We start from the raw sequence: 24,537 nt of genomic DNA, 5'->3' as shown, positions 1-24,537 counted from the left end.
TATTCTGCTTTCATAGTTACACCACTAACCCGGCTCTGCAAATCTGTAGTACATGTTCACAGAATATTGGCCCTTTTATATACCGTATAGTTTGACCTTATGACTTGGTGTAGGTGAGTGTCACACTTGACTAGAATATGAATATTTTCAGGCAGAGGTATGTACCGCAATCTATTAATGGCAGATAGGTTCCCTATTCTACCATGCAACGTGAATTGGATTCCATGACCCCATACCTCACCCCAAAAAATATAAAATCAGATACTTTGTGATTTTTATTTTTTTTTCCCATAACTCCTCTCATAAATCAATGATTTATTTTTTTGCTTTGTCCATTGATAATAAAGCATTTTTATCAGTTTCGTGGCCGATAATCCCAACCATCAGATCCTGCACACATGAACTCTGATAATGTTCTTAACTTAAAAACTTCTTGTTTTTCTTTATCTTCTTTTGCCATCAAGATTAAAAAAGGGGTACAATTTAGATTTAATTGAAAATGTGGTGGCAAATATATTGTAGGCTTCAGGGGTCACTAGGCAAATTTATTTATTTTTTTTCTTTTTGGCCTAGAAGTTCATAGACCTCAAAGGTAAAAGTAGCCAACAGATCTATGATCTTTGCCTACTTGGGTTTGTGCTGTCACGTTTTTTGTGCAGCTCCTGCCACTTTTAGGGCCTTACTGTAGAGATTGCCTATATTCCTTAAACAGTCAAGCTATTAACCCCAAGCTATACGCTGTTTTACTAGTGTGGGCTACTTGTTAACACTTCATTTATGTTCTCACTTGGTATACGTAGTGGAAAATGCTTAGGAAGTAATTAAGGTTTTAATGTCCAGAAGACAGTAGAAACCTACATATGTTATCCATAGTAAGTCCTCATCAGCCAAAGTTCCAAAAATTACTATGTGGTCAACCAAGAGTCTTGCTATTTGGTGTTGGTTATAGCATATATTTAGACAAATCCTCTTAATTTTACCTTTTTTTGGAGCTTGGTCATTCTCACCATTGTTTGTTCAGTACTCAAAATTGTGGTTTTTTTTTTTTGGGGGGGGGGTTTCTATTTTTCCTATACGTTGATTATTGAATCAGACAGGTTAGATGGTTAAATCCAGTTGTCAGGTGAATGTGTGGTTTTGCCCCTCTCGGAAATGGTCTATAATATATAAAAATGGCTTTTGGTCCTTGTCCAGCTTGTCCTGGCCACTGAAGTCTGAATTTAATGCATTGTCCTTATACGGCAATAACCATCTGAAACCTTTAACGACTTGAAGTTTTCCATGAAGAGGTTAAAAAGACTAATGAAGATTCAGGACTAATGATTCTTGCCTTTTAAATAATTGGTTCAGTGATAGGAGCTTTTTCTATTCTGTCGCTCCGGGTGTTATACAGTCAGACCTTGGACTGTCAATTCTAATGCAGGTGAGCATGCAGGTCTCTATGAACCACTTATAATAATGGATACCTTAAGATCTGGTGTTTGGCACTGCAAGTTCCTATGCGTTTGGACATGAACCTCCTGCGTCTTCCTCCAAGGACCCATCCTTATGACACCGACACTATGCTTTTTAATATTGGGATTACAAAATCGCTTAGAGCCCCAGTCTCCATCTGGTTTGATATCACTGGTAGGTTTTTGTTATATCTTGTATCATCTGTTGCTTTTGATTTGACCATTTGTGATTGTGGTTTTATTCTATTGACATATATGTTGATGTATTATCAAGGTAGGTGTCACATGTGGGGGTCATAATCCTGATTATTTTTTTTTTATGGTCATGTTTTCATTGTAATCTTTTAAGGTTACTTAGGGACTGGCGGGTACCTAATTGCCTCATTATATAGTAATAAACCTATCAGGTATATAGAATTTCTTCAGTGATGGTATATTGATTGACATTTTAGAAGTAGTTTCTGGATTGAAATATTTCCAGCACTGCAGCATTTTTTGTGTTCGGCTTTTAGGACTGATGATATCCCAGTCACTCCAGGATTTTTGGCTCTTCGTTTTGTCTTTTTGAATTGTTTCAAGTGGATACGGTTTTATTTGAAATTGTCGCTAGTAAAGTTTGTTTTTATTTATTTTATAATGGTCGTTTTCTGGCTTCTAACCCTTTAATTGAATTAGTTAACCAGAGTCTTCAGTATTTTGCTACTTCTATTAGTAATAATGTATGTTGAACTTTGCCACGTTCTGTTTGTTTTTCCATTATCTGTGCTCTATTGACCTACCATGCTGTATAACCTATAGCCCATGCTCACTTTATGGCTCGAGGTGTGAAAGGAAATACAATAAAGCCTTGTTATACAAGAGTTTATTTCAAGGAATAGTCCACTCAGTTCAATGAGGATTTATAGACCTCTTTATTTTAGTTTTCTATTAATTTTATACGCTTGCATTTAATAAGGCTTCATATTTTCTAGAGGTTTCCCACTTGTATCTACAGGTTATACCTCTGTTTTGCTGTAGTCAGACATTGCAAAGCATGGACTTCATCTTTTCCTTCCTCAATAAACTACGAAGACTAACGCCACAGCTTGACATACAATCTGTTTTTCCTATTTCCTAGAAATCAACATTTTTCTTTTGATCCATTGTTGAGGGACGTGTTTAGAAAATAGAAATAATTGACTAGTGAACTTGCATCACATTTTTTTTTTTTTTTTTAAGCTAGAAGTATTTCTGTTGGTAATGGCATCCTGGTTCTGTTTATATATCAATCACTGTTAAACTGGAGCCAAGCTAGCCATGCATGGTGGCCACCTTGGACAGCTTGAGGGCATCAGGCCAGGCTTGAACACGAACAGTGTTGTGTTGGATTTTATCATTCCGTTGGTATCGAAGGTAGTGATAATCCATTGTGAATCATAATTTGATATTAAAAAAACTCTTCAAGAACAAGACTTGAATATAAAACCAGATTCTCCCTCAACATTTAAAGAGAATGATGAACAAGAAACCAGGTACTTGGGTAGTCATGATTGCACTAGGTTTCCATAAAAAAATGGAACAAAAAAAAATAAATAAGGAACAACTATTTTCTGGTCTAAAGGCTACTTTGTCAGGTTCCATCACTCTTACGAGCTAACAAATGTTAAAAGGTATTTTAATCTGATATTTTGATAGTAGATCAACAGTTTATGTACTATAAAAGTATAACTTTCTGGTAAATGATTTTCATTCTTAGAAGTAATGATATTACAGTAGATATATTGTTGACCAGCTTCTCGTTAGTCGAGTTAGAGAAAAAGCTGAGCATTTTGAGTTTAATTCCAAATGTGTTTCACAGTCATCCATTTTGGGAAGTCATGTCCGGGGCTTCTGTGATGTAGGGCAAATAGAGTTTAATGGTTCTGTATGTGATTGACAATCACAGAAACTGCTCAGATGTAACACTACTTGTTAAGGATTTCAATGTCTCCTCTGTTTTTTTTTCTTTTTGCGCATTTGGTCTTTAATTGGAGCCTTTGAAGTTCCAGTTCAGAAAATCTTCATTTACAAGTGTCTGCCGAGATATGGGAAGTGGCAGGACTGGTAGATTGTAGTGTTGATATAAGATTGCTCTTATCTGCTAAGAAATCTGTATTGCCCTTGCCTATAGAGGAGCACATGATTTTGCGTTGTTATGATATTGCTGGGATACCAGTTTATAACAGATATATATATATATATAGCAACAGGGTTGAGGATCAAGGTGAACTGCAGTGGAGCGGATTTTTTGCTTGAATCTGTCTGGTTTGCTTTGTCTTTTCATGTATGATTAACTGGTGGAGCCATTGAGGTTTTTCTATAGAATTAATGTTGTGATGGAGATATGTTTTGTCTTTACTTTTTATTTATAAGCTAGAAGAGATAGTAGATACATAAGCCTCAGGCGTCGGGACCTGTCTGGTTGCCCGACGTCCCCATGTAACTACAGGCACCACGCAGATAAAAGGACCCACTGATGGATCCCATCACTCCAGCTATTCCACTGACAATTTTTGACACTAGGCCATTAGATCAGCTGAGTCTTGCATCATTTTACTAAATCTTGTCTGTAGGTCTAGAAACCTCTCAATCTGCTCCAATCTCCTGTGAAGTTCAGCTGATATTTAAAAATTTGCCATTTTTTTTTTTTTTCTTCTATATTTGTATTTTTCCATCATTTAGGTATGGTTATTTTACATTTTTGCAGATTTTACGTATGGTTACTTTATTTACATTTGTTGTGGAAGTTTGTGGAGTTTGAGCTGGAAACTGAGTTTGGGTTACCATACTATGTAAATTTTCCCATATATTAATAAAACATTCGGTTAGTTTTCTTAAATGAATTTATGTATATCTGTTAGCCTTTGCTCTTACAGAATATGTATACCTCATTAGATTGGAGTATAAACTAATTCCAATTGCAGCTTCCCAACGTAAGGTCCATCTGTGGCGAGTCTACATTGTATATAATCTATACTTTACATGCCCCACATCCTGTGTGCATCATATCTTTAGAATAAGCCATAGACTTTGTCCATCAGTTAGATTAGCTGCTGTGATTTGATGTAGTCCTTTGATCTGTTTTCCTTAACCATTTGGTTGGGTCTTTTAGAGTATGTACAAGCTTGAGCAAATCCTTAGGACTGTAGTGGAGGTCTCTGCTACAGAGGACAGGAAGAACTAGGTGATGAAGGGACAATAGCACACTAACTCCTTGGGTCTACAAGTGGCATTCCCTTTGATGTGCTAATAATTGTGCTTATCCAACCTTACTTCCTTGGTTCCCCCTTCCAACATTATTGCATATGAGGGTGATCAGTTGTGGTTTGATTTGGTTAATAGTGAAAGTGGCTAAATTATGTGGTTAGTGGCCCGAAGCTTGTTTGAGTGTACTCTGCCTAAAGCGAAGAAAATTAAACCATCGAGTCCAGCTTAAAATTAAATAAATAAATTGGAGGATAATCCCGTTGACGGATGTCTTCAGATTCTATACTCTGACCAACTGGTTTTGAAAACAAGTGTTGATGTTGGTATTCTCGATGTTGTAAAACTACAACTCTGAGCATAACTTAATGGCTTGCCTAGAATTGTAAGTTTGCAGAAGCTCAAAAAACATCAAGTTGGAGATCACTTCTCTGCATGTTGAAGACTGTCAACTTCTCGGTTTTTAAAGTTAAGCTCCACTTTTGGGTGGGTCTTCCCACTTAATGAAGTGGTAGAGTTTAAAATTCGAAAATGGTTGTCATTTTGGGCTCATGGAGGGTTTGTGAGGAAGAAGAAACGACTGGTTGACATGTTTGTGTCACAATTTCCTATTAGTAGCGTTTTCCATATTCACTTCAGATTTGCAGTCACCAGTAAGTTTACCTTCTATTGAATCAAGATTTAATATGGGCTTAACTGAATTTCCAATAAAGGAGTAAGTAATTCAAGAGATTCCTAAAAAAAAAAATAAAAAAAAAATCTTTTTAACAGGATAAAGTTTGACAAAATGTCTGCCGTAATGAAGCCTATTCTAAGCCTGTGTATAAAAACATGGTATGATGTAATCTTAATTTCTCCAGATGGAACCTTAGTTCTTATGAAAATTTCCTTCATGGTGCTACTTCTCAGAAAATGAGCAGTACCAGATACATCCTCCTCTGACTTGGTGACGTCAATTTTATTTTGTAACGGTTTTAGATCATCTTTTTTTGCATCAGTGTTTTTATATTGTGTATGAATGTTCCCTTTTTTTACAGGATTTTTTTTTTTCTTGAAAGTCGAGCTAAAATGGAAATGCCTACATGTTTGTGGTTACTTGTTGGCAGGGACCCTAACTGTGTATTCTGAGTTCTGTTTTTTATACTATTCCTTGGCACAGGCCAGCCTAAATCCTAAGATTGCATCATCCTGCCTCTAAACAGGAGATTGCTTCAAATGCAGAGAGTTGTGCCTTATTTTATAAAACAGGGAATCCTGTGACAAATTTTTATATTGAGTGCCTATGCTTATTCTTAATGAATGTGTCTATTATACCCGGTAGATGTAGAAGATAAATAGTCACTAAACCTGAGGTCTAACGGAAATTTAAAATTGCAACTAAACCATTTTAGTCCAGGCAAGAATCACTATAGCATTTCTCCATAAGAAGTCTATTGTGCTTCATTTTATTTTTTGATTGCTGATACATCAAATGAACTTGTATTAGATAGTATTGTTTTTAACCTCCAAATTGATGGGCCTAGCTCATTGGCAAACTATAGACCAGAGGTCTCCAACAATTAAAACCCCTATACACATTTGATGGCCATCAGTGGCATTCGGGCCAGCAGCTCTTTAAAGACTCCCCCATACACAGGAACGCTCAGCCAAGCACTAATATGATCTCTGATAGTCCCTACCAGGCTCTTCTGGTAGTAGTTTATCTCCAGGGGAACAAAAGTATCAGCTATTTGAATTTCAATGTGCCAATCATTATCTTCCCCCCCAACACAATCTGTCTGGGGTGAGTCAGGAGTACCAAATGGTGGGTTGGAAGCCACCAAAATTCATTATAAATTTCGCCATCTAATATGGCGCTTTTTTTTTTCTTAAGAACCTGATGAAATTGTCCAATTTCGGATGGTAAAAAAACGAAGACACCCACCAAACTCACATTCTGATAAAAAGCACACTGATTGAACTTTTTTTATAGTCTTTTTATTGCCTAAAATATAATAAATTACTGTTGTTATGAACAATTAAGCAAGTTGAAATAATAATAATAATCTTTATTTTTATATAGCGCTAACATATTCCGCAGCGCTTTACAGTTTGCACACATTCTCATCGCTGTCCCCGATGGGGCTCACAATCTAAATTCCCTATCAGTATGTCTTTGGAATGTGGGAGGAAACCGGAGTGCCCGGAGGAAACCCACACAAACACGGAGAGAACATACAATACAATACAATACATTTTTGCAGATGTTGTCCAAGGTGGGATTAGAACCCAGGACTCCAGCGCTGCAAGGCTGCTGTGCTAACCACTGCGCCACCGTGCTGCTCTAAAAGGCCTAAAGGTAAAAAAAAATTTACTTTTTTTTTAAAAAAAATTACAAAAAGGAAACTGGGCCGACCGTTGCAAAAGTTTGGACATTCTTGGAGATTTGTGTGCTCAGATACCTTTTGACCAAAATTTCAGGCCTTAATTAGCTTGTGATTATGGCTTGTTCACGGATTGATCGGAAAGGGCAGGTGATGCAGATTTCACAGCTTTTTAAAAACCCAACCTCCTCTAACCTTGTTGCAAAAAACAGCAGCCATCGGTTCTTCTAAGCAGCTGCCTAGCTCTCTGAAAATGATTTAGGCCCACAAAGCAAAAGAACGCTATAAGAAGATAGCAAGGCGTTTTCAAGTTGCCCTTTCCTAAGTTTGAAATGTAATAAGAAATGGCAGGTAACAGGAACAGTGGAGATCAAGATAAGGTCTGTAAGACCATGAAAAATTTCAGTGAGCGATGCTCGTAGGATTGCTATTGGGGCAAATCAGAACCCCTGCTTGACTGCAAAAAACCTTCACAAAGATTTTGCAGATTTTGGAGTTGTGGTACATTGTTATACTGTTAAGAGACACCTGCACAAATATGGCCTTCATGGAAGAGTCATCAGAAGAAAACAAACATCTCCTCTGTCCTCACCATAAAATTCTTTAACTTGCTTAATTGTTCACAATAACAGTAACTTTGACTAGGGGTACCCAAACTTTTACATGCTACCATAGATGGATATATTATATGCATACAAATGGACAAACACCTGAACCTTAAATGCCCAGGAATCCAGGATACTTGTTTTGGTTCCTGGAGCCTATTGCAGGCATCAGAATTGAAAGTTTTGGATCAGAACTCTGCAGTGGTAGCAAAACAGTGGAAACACCGGCAAACCTTAGCCTTGCACACAGATAGCCAAGCAGGTGCTCTCATTTTAATATGCTTTTTGAGGATCTTAGCAGACGTTTGGACGTTTATTTTTCAGTTTCCTATTTGGAAACATTGGAGTAATGGAAGTTTTTGGGCAGGATTGCCTTGTTTATACAGTTCAACTTGTTAAAAAAGCAAGCCCAACATCAGCATTTATGAAAAACAGGACACATTAAGCTGTAGTTACTAGTAAAAGGATTTCTGGCATTTGTGAATGGAAAAAGACAATTTGGAAAGGAGTTTTAAGGGATGTTAAACAACTTTCTGCAACCCCCTGGCTCAATTTACACATGATCTGTGATTCTTTCCCTGGGACTTTATGAGCTTTGCGATGTTTCTTGTGGCTGTAGCGGCAGAAAAAGAGCTGGAAGCTGGATTAAATGGAATAACCTCTCCTGTAGGGTGTTGCTAGTCTGCTGGTATTTTATGCCATTTCTGGGCCAACTCTGCATCTCATAAACTTGTACTTCATGGTCGCCATTGACTTGTAGACTTCACATCAATTGAGTATATAGACTTCCTGGTATTTAATTTCTCCTAATGCTCTTAGTAGTGTGGTGGTGTGTGCTTTCTTTACAGTATGCCTATTGCCTTTTATATAGCAAGACATTTTATGGCGAGAACAAATTATTTTAGAGCTGGATGTCATGCCTTTTGGATTTCAGAATAGCATGCTTCTTGAGATATTTCTAGACTTCTTCTTTATAATGTCAGATGACATAGATACATTTGGAGCACCCCATAAGGCCGTGGGATACTCGGTACCGGGCCAGACACAGTTCTTAAAGGGGAAGGTCACGGCAGCAGTGACCCGGTCCGTGGGCCTGGGCGTCCAACTAAAGGGGATGAAGTGTAGTGAAAAAGTCTATGGGGAAATGTTTGATGCCACCTGTGGTACTTGGCCAAGGATGGCCGACGCTGCTTAAAGGGGTCCACTGGGGCTGATGGTGTTGCAGCAGAGTTGGTATAGCTCCCCACAGGTAGAGCTTAGTACTCAGGGCTACCGGTGCAGTTGATAAGGGATGATAGATGGTGGGGTGCAGGAAATGATTGGAGGACACAGGTATTGCAGTTTCCTTTTACCTTTTTACTGGTGATTTGCAGGTAAAGTCTGGGGCACAGGTTACAGGTGTTGATGGGGTCTGGGAGTAACTTGGGATCCACTTAGCCAGGTGGTTTCGGAGGCCTTCCCTTTGCGCTGTATTCTCTCTCCCTTGCTGCCTGAAGCTTTACACAAGTTCCTCTCTGTTTCTGTTACTCTTAACACGTATGGTTGACAGCATGAGCCTTTTATGGGCACGGTCTTCTCACTGGCAGCCCCAGGCTCCTGACCTGCTGTGGTGCCTCCAGGTGTTAGATGGGCCAGGAGACCTGCAGGGGTTCTGGTTGCTAGGCATTTAGTCCCCGTGCAACCACGGACTTCGGTGTCCGGTTTCTTGTGCGCTTAATCCTGAGAAGAGCTCACTCACAGCTCCATTCCCAGTCTCTCTCCTCACACGCTTCCTCTCCCTTCACTGTCTCACACTTAAAGGGAACCTGACACCTGAATTTGGCGGGACCGGTTTTCGGTCATATGGGTTGGGTTTTTGGGTGTTTGATTCACCCTTTCCTTACCCGCTGGCTGCATGCTGGCCGCAATATTGGATTGAAGTTCATTCTCTGTCCTCCGTAGTACACGCCTGTGCAAGGCAATCTTGCCTTGCGCACGCGTAGTATGCTTTGCCCAACTGCGGGCAAAGCCGAAAAGCACTAGCGCGCATGCGCCGGCGCACTATGTCCTGGAAGTATTTCGCTGTGTTCCGGGACATAGTGCGCCGGCGCATGCGCACTAATGCTTTTCGGCTTTGCCCGCAGTTGGGCAAAGCATACTGCGCGTGCGCAAGGCAAGATTGCCTTGCACAGGCGTGTACTACGGAGGACAGAGAATGAACTTCAATCCAATATTGCAGCCAGCGTGCAACCAGCGGGTAAGGAAAGGGTGAATCAAACACATAAAAACCCCGCCCATATGACTGGAAACCGGTCCCGCCAATTTCAGGTGACAGGTTTCCTTCAACTCTCTAACCCTGCCTCCAGGCCAGAACTTATAGGGAAGCTAGGGAAGGTGTTGTATGTTTGTGTTCCCTCCTTACTTCCAGGCATGACATCACCCCCCCCCCCCCATGAGGAAGGCAATGCCATTGTGGCATCCGGACACCTGGGATGCCACACATTCACTATGAGGTTTTTTTTTTATAGACGTTTAATGTGGGGTGTTATCCTTAAAACATGTAAAGGATTCCGCCATAAGACTATCCTGAAATGTATTATCCCATACAGAAACTCCTTTACATATGACTTATTAGGGTAAATGGAGGTCAAGAAGCTAGTTCCATGCTCCGATTCCATTGTACAAGCTGTAGTAGAAATCCACTCATTCAAAGGGTCATCTATGTGGATTGACCAGAGATCAATAATACGTGTGTGTGCAGGTGAATTGGTTACATGCTTTATATATTTGAGAAACAGTGAAGGACATTATTGAAAATTTTATGCAAATTTCCAATGATGAGACTTTTGTTTGCTGAAAATGTGATCTGCCAGGTTACAAAAAACATCATCTGTAGACTAGCTGCATCAGCTACCAGAATTTGGACACTTACGTGCCATATGGGAACCAAATTTTAAAAGGGATATATTAGTAAGCTAAAGCAGAGATTTATGGATTGAATCATTATAATGTATGTCATTATGCTTTTTCAGTTGCAAAACTGGAAGCTTGATCATAACCCAAGAGAAGAAAACATGCACAATTCTCTGGAGTCCCTTTGGATAATGAAATATTTGCCTTTCAGATTATGCCATTTTATATCTTTATGGAATAATAGTAGCCCTAAAGGCACGGCTTTCTTTTTAACAGCACGTAAAATATAAATCTCTCAAGTGCCTTGGCCCACCCAGTCTGCGCCGCCCTCCTACCTGCTATAAAAGAAACCTCAGAGCTGGCGTGGCAAAAAGCAGGAGAGTCTAGGAGCCAGTCTGACTGAATCCATAGAGAGCTCTGTAATGACAGCGAGAAGCTGTTTGCCAGTAATAAAGGCATTGGGGAGCCCTGGCCTAATCGTGAAGTAAAACACCGTGGCTGCATTCACTGTGCTCCTAAAATTCAGCCTAATAATTTGAAATATTCCCTGGACTTTATGATCATTGTAACCCATCCTCTGCCCTCTTGTTCTAGTTGTACCTTGTTGTCCATGCCAGGACTGTGAATCAGATCCCATATACACCGCCTTCCCTATGTATCCTTGAGGCGTCCCCTAGGTGCAGAAAACCAGGTGCTTCCTTCTAACTGTAACTTCTCCTGATTCATTTGTATCTAGCCGTTAAGGCACTAGACGAACTGTAATTACAGCTCTGGTGTAAAGAACCACTTGGCCATAAACGTGACAAATTACATTGTAAGACAGAACATCTGAGGAGGTAATAAATGGCGGTATCAAGGAAAAATGTAACTACACCCAGCGAAGACCAAACTGTTCTCGAGTCATTTGTCTTGGCCTTCTAGATACTACTCTGATTCAGCAGTCTCATTAATAACCACCATGGATTGAGATAACCGACCTCAATGGATTTCCTTATATTATGGTGGTCGACATAACTGTGGAACCACAGACAGTCTTGGCTGGGAAATGTTAGACATGTCCTATATTCCTTTCTTTCTCTGACTTTACTTATCTAGGTTTATAGCTCTATAATGTCCACAGAATAACCTTTTCTGCCAACTCCCCACCCGATAGCCAGAAAAAAGACCCATGTGAGTGTCCCTAGATCTTTGTGAAGCTTTCCATTTTTTGGGGGGGTTGCAGTTTTTTGCACGTGCGCTGTAAACTTCCTGGGCATTTTGGCTGGTCAGCGGCATATGCATGCAGTGCGTGCTCAAATTTGGCACACTGGCTACCTTTCAGTTGGTGCCTTAGTCGTGTTCCGTAAATGTCTTTTCAGAGGAAAACTTTATTTGTGCTACTACATCTGAGAGCAACATTGATGTAGGGGCAGGGACACTGGAGAGATGTATCATATATTGGGCTAATTCCTGCAGTTTTGATAAAATCACTTTTTTTTTTTTTTTGCAGCTCTCTGAATGCTGAGCTCTGTATAACTCCGCCCACACCACTGATTGGTAGCTTTCTGTGTACACTGTGCATAGGCAGAGGGCTGCTAATCAGTAGCAGGTTACATAGAGCTTATGGAGTATGGAATATGGAGGACTACCTGGCAGCAGGTTTACTGGTTCTATTGATGAGAATACTGTTTAATCAGGAGATTCGCAAAACGACAGCATGCAGCCCACTATGTGACACATCACCGGAATTGGGGTCCTTGTCTCAACATTATGGTGCTCTTAGATTACCGTAGGTGGCAAAAACCTGGTGACCGATTACCGTCAGGGAATTGTTCTGCTAATTTTTTTTTTTTTTAAAAAAACCTTGAACGCAGTAAATGCATTAACATAACACAACAGGGCTATGTTCACACGGTGCATTTTTTGGTGCTTTTTTTCTGCTGGCAAACCTGCTCTCTTGGCAGTAAGGTGATTTAAAAAAAAAAAAAGGTTTTGCTGCGTTTTTCATGCTGATAGTTTAGTGCCTGTTGTTCCTGAGTTTTCTGCACACAAAAACGCAGCAAAACTGGATACCTGCATTTTTTTACACTTCCTCATTGCTTTTTATGGGGGTGAACAAACGCTGCTAAAAATAGCTGAATGTGACATGCTGCAGCTTTAAGAGAAAAAAAAAAGAAGTAGTTTTCCAATTCAGTCGGGGGGGGAAAGTGTCTGTATGGGATTGCTGAAATCTCATGGCTTTTGCTGCTCCTGTAAAACGCAGCTTCTCATTTGCATTAAAAAGCTCACCAAGAATGTAATGTGTGTATTTTCCCCGGTAAATCCTCCACCATTCCTCTGGAGGGCCTGTTTGGTCTTGGTTCGCTATCCTCCAGTGAAGGTTTTCCATCAATCCCCAGGTGACCGCTGCAGCTAAGTGGTGATGGTAGAAGGATCAGCAAAGGTCTGCTTACCGAAAAACAGAGGGCTAAATGGTGGTGGGTTTACCGTTATTGCTCTTTTCCCTTTTATAATTTTTTTTTTTGTTAAACCTTGAACTTTTTTTTTTTCCCCCATTCTGCATCCTGGGAAAAAAAATTAAAGCATGTGACTTTAAAAGCACAGAACGTATGTACATAAAATACTGACGTCTGAATGAGGCCTAAACCCGTTGCATGCAGTGTCACATGTTCCTATAGAGCAGGTTAATTGTTTTCTCAGTAATGTTTGTTTATGGAGTTACTGGGAAAGAAATGCAAGAATAACCTCTTGTGATCCTGGGTGTCGGTTACATCACAAAGGGTTAATTTCTGCAGATCACAGGCCTGCTTTTGTTTTGGAAGTGGATGATCCTACTGTAAGTGCACAGTGGGTGGATCGGGTCCGCAGACAATGGCAATGCATTAGATTTCCATGTGAATAGATACAGGAAACCCCATTTCCTACTTACAAATGAGGGATCAAGGTAGAGGAATAAAAAATCATATTGATGTCACTAGTAGCCATAAGTCACGTGTTTACCGAAACAATAACTGCACTACTTTTCCCTTTGCAAGTTCAACTGATGCAATTGATGCCACCCAACTTTCCTAAACGGCTGAATGGCAAAAGCTGCCTATTTGTGCAAGTCTGTGAATAATTAAGCCGACTTAAAATCTCGGCAAAGCAGCATGACAAAACCTGGAAAATGTTATACCAGCCATACGGGATGTAACCCAGCTTTCTGTGGATCAGAAGGGCTTCCAACCATTCTGAAAGTCTGCATAAGCATTGCCCCCTGCCATCCAATAGAGTCCAATGTGTTAGCATTATATAAGCGGTAGGGATTGTCTCCCTTATTTCCGTAGCTTACATATCCCCACTATCGGAGAAGAGCAGACGGTGAACATGTGGGAAATGAATACATTCTGCTGCAAGCCTTCTGCTCCTCTAAAGCTGGCCCAGCCGGTGCAGGAGACGTCTTACTTCGCACAGATCCTTTGCGTCCTAGATCACTTTTCAGCGGTCTGTGCCAACGTGCCAGCTTTAAATAGTTTCTGCTATCTGGGGCTTGGGAATGCATCGGAAGTAACACTGCCAGTTTAGTGCTGGCTCTTCTACTAGTGTTACTCAATGACCAGCAGACAATATAATACTTCCTTCCCAAATGTCAGAGTGCAATCTCTAACCTATTAACTGAGGGGATAATTTTAGACTCGAACTTTGTGCTGCTTCTTATTTGTCCCCACTTTAGGAAGTATTAACCCCCTGTTATGTCCTACACCAATGAGATCTTTTCAGTAGGCATGTCCTTGAGAATGGTGATGTGCTCCTCACTGTATTTATAAGCTGAACACAACCAACTATAATGGTTATATGCTATGGAGGCAGCACGGTATGCAGAAGTGGTCCCACTGAGCTCCAACCCCTAACAGGCAAACTCCATTCTCTAAAAGCAGCAACACATGCAGCCGCAGGGCCTCAAACATAATATCCAAGCACACCCGATGCAGCCGCAGGGCCTCGAGCATAATATACGCGCACACCCGATGCAGCCGCAGGGTCTCAAACATAATATATGAGCACACCCGATGCAGCCACAGGGCCTCGAGCATAATATACGCGCACACCGATGCAGCCACAGGGCCTCGAGCATAATATACGCGCACACCGATGCAGCCACAGGGCCTCGAGCATAATATACGAGCACACCCGATGCAGCCATAGGGCCTCGAGCATAATATACGAGCACACCCGATGCAGCCACAGGGCCTCGAGCATAATATATGAGCACACCCGATGCAGCCGCAGGGCCTCGAGCATAATATATGAGCACACCCGATGCAGCCGCAGGGCCTCGAGCATAATATATGAGCACACCCGATGCAGCCGCAAGGGCCTCAAACATAATATATGAGCACACCCGATGCAGCCATAGGGCCTCGAGCATAATATACGAGCACACCCGATGCAGCCACAGGGCCTCGAGCATAATATATGAGCACACCCGATGCAGCCATAGGGCCTCGAGCATAATATACGAGCACACCCGATGCAGCCGCAGGGCCTCGAGCATAATATATGAGCACACCCGATGCAGCCGCAGGGCCTCGAGCATAATATACGCGCACACCGATGCAGCCACAGGGCCTCGAGCATAATATACGAGCACACCCGATGCAGCCATAGGGCCTCGAGCATAATATACGAGCACACCCGATGCAGCCACAGGGCCTCGAGCATAATATATGAGCACACCCGATGCAGCCATAGGGCCTCGAGCATAATATACGAGCACACCCGATGCAGCCGCAGGGCCTCGAGCATAATATATGAGCACACCCGATGCAGCCGCAGGGCCTCGAGCATAATATATGAGCACACCCGATGCAGCCGCAAGGGCCTCGAGCATAATATATGAGCACACCCGATGCAGCCGCAAGGGCCTCGAGCATAATATACGAGCACACCCGATATACTCTGAGAACACCTGAGCACGTTCGCTCACCACTAGTAGCAATACATTAATCGATAGGCCAGTCCCGTATAGGTTTTTGATATCTAGTATCAAATGGAATTAGTTGGATCTCTGTGTTTCCCAGGGCCCGCCTCTCGGATTATACACCCTGTTTTGCTCGTATGCTGTGTTTTTCTTTAACCATTTATGATCATTCATAGTTCATTTCACTAGACTAGCCAAATATCGCTCATTATAGTTGAAATCTGGCATAGCATAGGCTTTGATCTAATGTGTATGGGCTTTCTAAGATCTTGTGCAAGCCTAGATGGGTTCCACCGGGGTCTTCTCTGCCTCTTATTTGGATTATATCAAGTCATCTGATTGCTGGTCGTCTTCGTCGCCTTGTTTCTTTTATTCTTCTGACCATGATGTCCTTTTACAGTGACTGCTTCATTTGCATGTGGCCAAAGTAGGCAAGTCGTAGGTTGGTGATCTTTGCGTCGAGTCTGTCTTGTTGTGTTCCAAAATTGATTTTAGTTCTTCGCATCCATGGTATTGATAACAACATTCTCTAGAATGTAATTCTCAGATACTGATGAAGTTGACCCAAGCATGGATGAATCTGTCCATGTAAATAATGAAAGGGTACGAAGTATATAACTAAAAGCAAGACAACTGGAATAATGAACATCCTATAAAGATTAAAAAATCAATTGAACCAGGCAATAAACGTGGTGCCCCCATCCCATCTAGACGAGGTAGTAAACCTTCATTCCAGGTCATTCGTGTAAAGCGCCATTCCCACTGTTAGATTAGACAGAGTACAGTCAACTAGATCTTCACGGAAAGGGGCAGTAAGCCATGCTGGGGGCTCGGGCTCCCAAGTAATTTAGCCAAATGTTTTAAAACCTTTCTCCAGGATTGCCCCAATCTGCAATTCATTTTTCCTATAGAAACATTTTGTTTTATGTGGCTTTGACTCCCACTGTAGAGAGATTAGGCTTTCTCCAGTTCTGGGCTAGAAGATTTCTGACAGCCACCATCCTAATATATTGTAGCAGTTTGTAGGAAATATTAGTGAAAGTAACTAACTGGTCTGCCTACGAACGGACATATTTTCAAAGCATGTATCAATGATGTAGCCAAGACAGCGCTGACCAATCTCTACATCTCTCGATAAGCGCCTGGCCTGAAATATGACCATTGTGTATATTGGCCACTTTATGATTCTGACAAGATATGGGACTTTCTTAAAACTTTTTTTTTCTTAAAGGGAACCGGTCATGTCAACCTACCCCTCCTTAAACCCCCCCCCCCCCCAAAAAAAAAATAAATAAAATAAAATATAAAATCTGTAGGTAAAGGGTTAATTTTTTTAAGTAAATAGTGTTAAAATGCTGCCCTAAAGGAGCAGCAGCTACAGAAACACAATGAACTTGTAGTGGCTTCCCCACTGTCCCTGCAGTAGACTGTCAGTGTCCGGTAGTGATTACAGCACACTCCACGTATAGTGAGTGGGGACTGTGACCGCTCCGTGCAGTGCATTATGGGTGAAAGTGAGCAGCTACAGGGAGGATATAACCTGCAGATTAACCATATAGCTGCAGGTAAATGGTAAAAAGGGAACCTTTTCTATCCAAAAATGCCATCTATTAAGTTTCTGCAGTAGTATCAGTACTTTGAGTCTCTGACTAGATGTTATAGATCCTTCCCTGGAACGGTGCAGGGTGCAGTGACTGACCTGTAGGAATGATCTTGTTCCTGTTTATGGCTAGGTAAATAAGGACTAAGTGGATCAGCTTTCAGTTCCTCAGACCGCCGCTCACTTTTCAGCTTAAGTGCACCAAGAACAACATGACACTTTCAATTGATATCCGACTGTGTTTCACTTCAAAAATACTGCAAAGGGTTAATACTTTTTTTTTTTTTTTTTTTTTCCCTCCCTCTCCTTCATTGTTTTTTCACTGGCTTAAATGATTCAGGAGATTGTGGGGTCTATCAGCAATCCTATTTGGAGATAGCTGGACTTATGCCAATGTTATATGCTGTTAACATCTAATGAAAATTGTATTGGAATCTATAATTGTCCAACTTTCACAGTAGTTTCATGCATTTGGTGTCCGTGTAAAAGATGAAATTGTGTGAATCTTAATTTTATTGTACCTGGATTAATTTTTTTTCTACTGGAATTTTTTTTTTTTTTTTAGTGTATGCATGATATATACACAATTTATATATCCATGGTTACGACCACTTGTATACTGACAGTTGGCTAGCTTTTAGTGGTCGTAACCATGGATACCTAAGTTACAGTAATGCCCTGCATGAGGTAAGTAACCTCGCGAATCAGAAGAACTATACTACATTTCTAATTGAAGGTATTTGCGAATATTGTTACACCTACTACATATTGGGATAGGATTTTGGATATAGGAATACCCCTTTGATAGGGGACAATATACTTCGTTTATCGTCCATTTCTAACTGTCCATAATGTTTTCAAATGGGATCAAGGGCAGGATGTGGAGGAAAACCCTGCCCCCAAGATCACTACTTTTCAGCCCTCATACTTTTTTAAAATTTATTTGTGTGAATATCTGTTTGAAACGTGATTTGATCTAAAAAGTAGTAATTATAATTTTTTTTTTTTCTCTGCAGCTCAAGTACCAGATAGTGATGAACAGTTCTTGCAGGACCTGCAGTCAGAGAATCGTAAGTAACCATTGTAGTTTTTACCTCCATCGTAATGGGCAACAAAAACACAAATGAGAGACTTGATTGTACATGGGGTCACGAAGACTGGGTTAACAGTTTCAAGGCCGGCGGAAAGTTTCCATGGAGAAAGTGGTGGAATGTAATGTTTGCGGGTGACATTCCTTGTAACCATTTGCAATATTCCTATTTGTGTAGGTGTTTGCATATTCCCTTTATGGAGGCAAACTCCTGTCCTGACTAGGCAATAGGAAGCTATTTAAATTTTTTTTTTGTATTCTGATATTCAGAACAATATACATACATGGGACTCGTGAACACGACCATAAAAATCAGATGAGTGCCATCCGTGGTTTTGACAGGTCGCAATCATCCCGATACTATTCTATCGGGTTGTGCACATGCTGATTATTCTTTATTGGGCCTATTTGGTCCAGGGGAATAAAATAGCTGCATGTAAAAGTGGCCCCCAATAATCGGATGACTCTCGCCCATTCATATCTGTGGGTAAGGATGACATTCGTGTACAGATCGATCTTCAGAGACTGATTTGAGAAGATGAGAATTTTATTTTATTTTTTTTAATTCTCTACATCTGAGAAAATCAAATCACTCTCCGATAACCATATGTTAACCAATTTTCTCAGGTGAGAATAAGTCGTCTGACCCTAGCCTTATTGTCATAGTCTGTTTGGCCAGTGTTGTCTGCATTACATGCATTGTCCCTTCTCTCTGGCCAATATGGCACCCATCTGACAAAAGGGCTTATCTGATGCAATATAAACCAGTGATGCTGTAGACTAGGTAGATGTAGTAATGAAAGATGCTGTGTAATATCACTGGATCTCCCGGAGTAATGATTCTTCTGTTCACTTGTCTGCTCAGACTTTCCGTTCTGTCTCTTCCCTTTAGAGGAACAGACGAATGGAATAAGTGATCCGTTGCATCAGTTATCTAAACAAACACAAGCGCAGAGGCCCCACTGATTATTGTGGGATCCATTTGGTGGTATAGAAAAAGTCCAGCATGCAAGACTTGTTCTTCCTTTCTGTAAAACAGAATTTATTCAGAGCTCATAACAACCGATGAAGCCTTTCTGCTTCCGGCTACATGACCGATGCCGCAGATCACTTATTCTGCTTGTCTGTTCCTAAAATGAAATTGTTTGAGCAGACACGTGAACATAGCCTAAAGCTTCTTGAGTGGAGGAGTGATCCTACTGGCCCCTGATATCAGATCAAGTATTTGAAGCAAATGACCTCCTTGGGAATCGCAATGCAACCAGTCATTGATTAGTAAGTGTCCAAGTAATACGTTCTGCAGTGACTTATTGAACCTACCATGTCCTCTTAAATTAGGAGACAAAAAATTGCCATGGGGCACGAATTAAATGGGTGGTTGACCACCCCTAGTGTAGAGGACCTATTGTAGGACAAGAGGTATAAGGGTATGTTAACATAGAGAAGGATTTTGAAGTGGCTTGTGCTGCTAACTCCACCTCTAAAACTGCTTCAAATACAGTACTTGAAGTGGATTCTGCTCCAAAATCCCCATCAAACTCGCCTTAAAACTGTTAGCCTACCCCAACTGTAAAATGCACTACGTACAATGTGCCATGTTTTACAGATCCTAGTAATTGTGGCTAATATTTTAATATTCTAGGCCGTAGACATCTATTACAATCTTTTACACCTATTGCGATAGTCCATACACCTGAAGAAGGCTTCAAACAGCCGAAACGCATTGTGTATTTAGTGTCAATAAAATGTTACCTACAAGCAACCGGAATTTCTACACCTCTTGGTGGCAAAGAGCGCCATTCCCTGGTCCTTCTGTCTGGCATCTATTACGGTCTTTTAGGAGTCCTTAAGGTTTTCCAGTGGGTCTGCATAAAAAAACAAACAAACAAAATGGTTGTGATTTTTGGATAAGCTGTTGAGCGGGAAAGAAATGAAATTGCCATTGCTATAAACAAACTGGTAAATTCTTTTTAGGTGCCAAGACCAATTGTACGGAGTCCTCTAATGGTTGAGCTGGAGATTTGTAGCTACACTTACCCACTAAATGCACCAGCCCTTGCACCATGGTCCTGCCCTACACTAATGTATGTGATTCCATTAGAGGTCATTAGTGCTCCGAGTTCCCGCTCCTCACGTGGATGGAGGGCGAAGACTCTGTATTGACTGGTTATAGGACACCAGCTGCACGCCAGGCACAGCAGGCAGGCTTTTAGCCATGCTGATTTGATAAAAGGAAAAGATTGTTTATACGGCTCTGGTTTCAAACTCCCACGTATGTAAAACTTGGTTGCAAGTTGTTTCCGGGAACTACATGGAATTAACCGGAAAAAATAAAGCCGCGCAATGTAGGGGTTAATGCTATAGGTGTGTTGCTGTTACATTTTAATTTTTAAAAAAGTGTTAAGCGTCTGCGGCCTGGCCTTTCTCTGTTATGGATGCCGGCTTTTCTCAGGGTTTATGTTGCTCCCATAACAGACTGCGCAGAGCGGTTTCGGAAGTGTCTGGTCTGTAGGAGCGTCACGCTAAGACTTGTCCCTGAACAATGTACATTGCTCTGTGTGTGCCCTCAGTTTAACCCCTTTATGGCATAGTCTTGCACAATTGTATTTTCTATGCCTTCAGCCTGGCAGTCCTCCCTCCCGTTTCTTATCTCTCTGGCAGAGTAATGGTTAAGTGTATATCCTTTATAGCTGCAAGGTCATGATGTAGATTTTTTTTTTTTTTTGTGACTATGCGCTAAAAAAAAAAAAAAACTAAATGAATAATTACAGTAAACTACAAAAATGCAACCTAGTACCACAGCAGCAAAAAAAACTGTTTGGAAAATGTACCGTAAATCCGAGCAATTATTTTTTTTCTTTAGCTTTAGTTGTCAGAACTTTAATTTTTTTTTTTTTTTTACTTTGTCTACATAGGTGTTTTTGCATGTTTTTTGGGGGAGGTTAAAAAATGCACAGTTATTTACAGTTGCGGGCTACCTAAACCATATTTACTCATTTTTCAATCAATGGAGCTGTGCTATGGCTTTTTGTTTTTTTGTTTGTTTGTTTTTTTGTGGCGAGGTGTCCTTTTTTCTATTATTACTTTGGGGTGCATAAGATTTTTTTTTTTTTTTTTTTTTTGAGCGTGAGGTTTGGGAATGTAAGATAAAAGAGAAATGCCAATTCAGGCATTCCAAAGATTTTTTTATTTTTTTTCCTCTTTTCTTTTAAGATAATGCAATACTATTTTTTGGGGAAGGAGAGATTAAGAAAAGGTGATTAAAACTTGAATTACTGTTTATTATTTAATCCTGCAGTCGTTTGATCACAAATGCTTCTGTCTGGGCTTCCTAGAAGTACAATAACAAATATAGCAGTGATTGGGCCAGTTAGCCCCTGTCTGCAGTGATCGTTCAGCTACACCCAGCAGGAAGGGAAATAGGAGGGGACTTGGGGTACCAGAATGGGTACCCATCTTGGATGCAACATTAAATATCATAGATTACCAGTTGAAAGTAAATGGTAAAACAGTGATTGTAGCTCGCTAAAGTTGGAGAAAGGTGCTGGCTGTTGTAACGCAGCAGGCACCTTCCATGTATGACGCTGGCTCAAGTCCTGAGCCTGCTACATACATGCGCACTTGACTCGTGGTGAAAATATACATCACAGGTTATATGTAAATAAAATGTATACCCAACTTTTATTCAAGCATTTTATTAATGATTTCTATGTAATTTATAATTTAGTATAGTAAAAGACTAACATCCAAGGGCGGAGATACAGGGAAGTGATTCCCATATAGTAATTATAACGGGGAGCCTCTCGCAGAGCTGGATTATGCCATCCTGAGATCAGATCAGCCTTGTAACCCCTGCCACCCATCTCCTGCAGGATAAAATGAACCTGTGACCATTAGGCCGATTCACCCCTTTCCCTATTGCTTATAGTTGGTAGCATTTTGTAGATTTACATTACTATAAAGCAGAGGTCCCCAACCGCCGGTCCGCGGACCAGGACCGGGCCGTTGGGGTTTTTCAGCCGGTCCGCGGCGCCCCTGTTCAGCGGTCACGTGGGACCGCTCATTAGAGAAATGAATAGGCGGCTCCACCTCCCATAGGGGCGGAGCCGCCTATTCATTTCTCTAATCAGCGGTGCCGGTGACCGCTGACAGAGGAAGAGGCTGCGGCACCGAAGACCAGCTGTCCGGGGGAAGGAGCGGGACGCCGGGAGCAGGTAAGTATCGCATATTTACGTGTCCTCGTTCCACACGCCGGGCGCCGATCCATCTTCCCGGCGTCTCTCCGCACTGACTGCAGGCAGAGGGCGCGATGACGCATATAGTGTGCGCGCCACCCTCTGCCTGATCAGTCAGTGCAGAGAGACGCCGGGAAGATGGCGCCGAGGAGCTGCAAGCAAGAGAGGTGAGTATGTGTTTTATTATTTTTATTGCAGCAGCAGCAGCACAGCTATGGGGCAATAATGGACGGTGCAGAGCACTATATGGCACAGCTATGGGGCAATAATGGTGCAGAGCACTATATGGCACAGCTATGGGGCAATGGTGCAGAGCACTGTATGGCACAGCTATGGGGCAATAATGGTGCAGAGCACTATATGGCACAGCTATGGGGCAATAATGGTGCAGAGCACTGTATGGCACAGCTATGGGGCAATGGTGCAGAGCACTATATGGCACAGCTATGGGGCAATAATGGTGCAGAGCACTATATGGCACAGCTATGGGGCAATAATGGTGCAGAGCACTGTATGGCACAGCTATGGGGCAATGGTGCAGAGCACTGTATGGCACAGCTATGGGGCAATAATGGTGCAGAGCACTATATGGCACAGCTATGGGGCAATAATGGTGCAGAGCACTGTATGGCACAGCTATGGGGCAATAATAAACGGTGCAGAGCACTGTATGGCACAGCTATGGGGCAATAATGGTGCAGAGCACTATATGGCACAGCTATGGGGCAATAATGGTGCAAAGCACCAGGGAAACAAGCATGGTGCTCCCACTCATTCTGAACCTATGGTAAGTTGAATCACATTCTCATTATAAATGTCATAATTATATGATAAGTATGCACTAAGCTCCATCCCTCCATAACCCCACCCCCATATGACCAAAGCCCCGCCCCTGCCCCACCCCCACCGGGCCATGGAAAACTGGTCTTGCTTAAAGCCGGTCCCTGGTGCAAAAAAGGTTGGGGACCTCTGCTATAAAGAATCCATAGCAAGTTCCTTGTCTGGCCTATGGTATATAACCCTACAGTGGTAACATTATTGCCCGAATCTCCCTTTTTTTTTTTTTTTCTTTTTTTTTTACCACATTAGCATAGAAAAATATAGTTTGTAATAAATTGTGTAATCTTTAACCCCATTTCATTCTTTTTAATAAGCCTCCATTATGTAGGTTAGTAAAGAGAGGCTGGCATATACAATGCGTGGAGATGTGATAATCCTGCTGGGGACAGTAGAGTAATGAGCTGGTCCTCCATGTCCTCTTAGCACTATGCTGCGATTACTGTGCATTTACAGATAAAGGGAAATGGCAAATCCATCTGCCTGACTGCTTTATCTGCATTTGTTACTTAGTTAACTCTCTTTAAGGGCTTATAAAATATTAATGCAGCAATAAAGGAAATGGCTCTTAAATACTTCATTACAGTATGTTTGTTCTCTTTAGTTTGTGTTTTGTAGAGGAGGCCTGAAGACGCTTGGTAAGGTTTCTGTACCGTGATGATTTTAGAATGGTTTGCCTGGGAAAGCCCCCGATGTTTTCTGAATCTAGGAGTGACGTTTTCTGCGATATAGCCTGGGGCAAATGTTGGTTTTCAGGACAAGGAAACGTCACTTACGAATAATTGCTTACAGCACAGCCAGCTCTTCACAATTCATGATGGTAGAAGTGGACAGGAGCTCTGTATTCTGTGAGGAACACTTGAAACACAATCCTGTGTCTCTGGGGAACACTTCCTTTGGCTTCACTAATGGTCGTCTTGTGAAATCTCTTCTGATAAACCTCTGCAATCTCCTTCTAAGTAGAGCTGATGAATTACATACTAGCAGATATTAATTCAGGACCATTACCATCTTGTTCTTCTCTAAATGTCCAAAAAACAAGAATAACAAAAAAAAAAAAAAATTATTTCAAGGTTTCTTTGACTGACCTAAAATGCATTCTTACTGGAAAACAGTTTATAGCCTTGATAGGTCATTCACAGAATTGTGCTCGTAAGTAGTGATGTGGCATAAGGGAGGAGACAACCCTTTAGCTATGGTATCCATAGTGGTTGTCAGTCTTGGCAGACCTTTCTTGGTCTGATATTGTCCATCTCTACTGATGGTGGAGATCATGTGAGATGAAAGGGTCATCCCACTA

The 24,537-nt window shown here is 41.4% G+C and overlaps 1 protein-coding gene across 4 annotated transcripts in view; it reads left to right on the top strand.

The window, feature by feature from the left end:
* Window positions 1-24,537, top strand: part of ETV4 (ETS variant transcription factor 4) — a 145,702-nt gene that overhangs the window by 99,684 nt on the left and 21,481 nt on the right. For all 4 annotated transcript variants that reach the window (XM_077252083.1, XM_077252082.1, XM_077252084.1 and 1 more), the window contains one exon: window positions 18,092-18,145. In XM_077252083.1, coding sequence (XP_077108198.1) covers window positions 18,092-18,145 — 54 coding nt within the window. The remainder of the gene's footprint in view (window positions 1-18,091; window positions 18,146-24,537) is intronic.

This window comes from Ranitomeya variabilis, chromosome 4 (assembly GCF_051348905.1).
Source record: "Ranitomeya variabilis isolate aRanVar5 chromosome 4, aRanVar5.hap1, whole genome shotgun sequence".
Lineage (NCBI taxonomy): Eukaryota > Metazoa > Chordata > Amphibia > Anura > Dendrobatidae > Ranitomeya > Ranitomeya variabilis.
The sequence above is the reverse complement of the archived record's forward strand: the minus strand, read 5'-3'. Positions and strand labels throughout refer to the sequence as shown.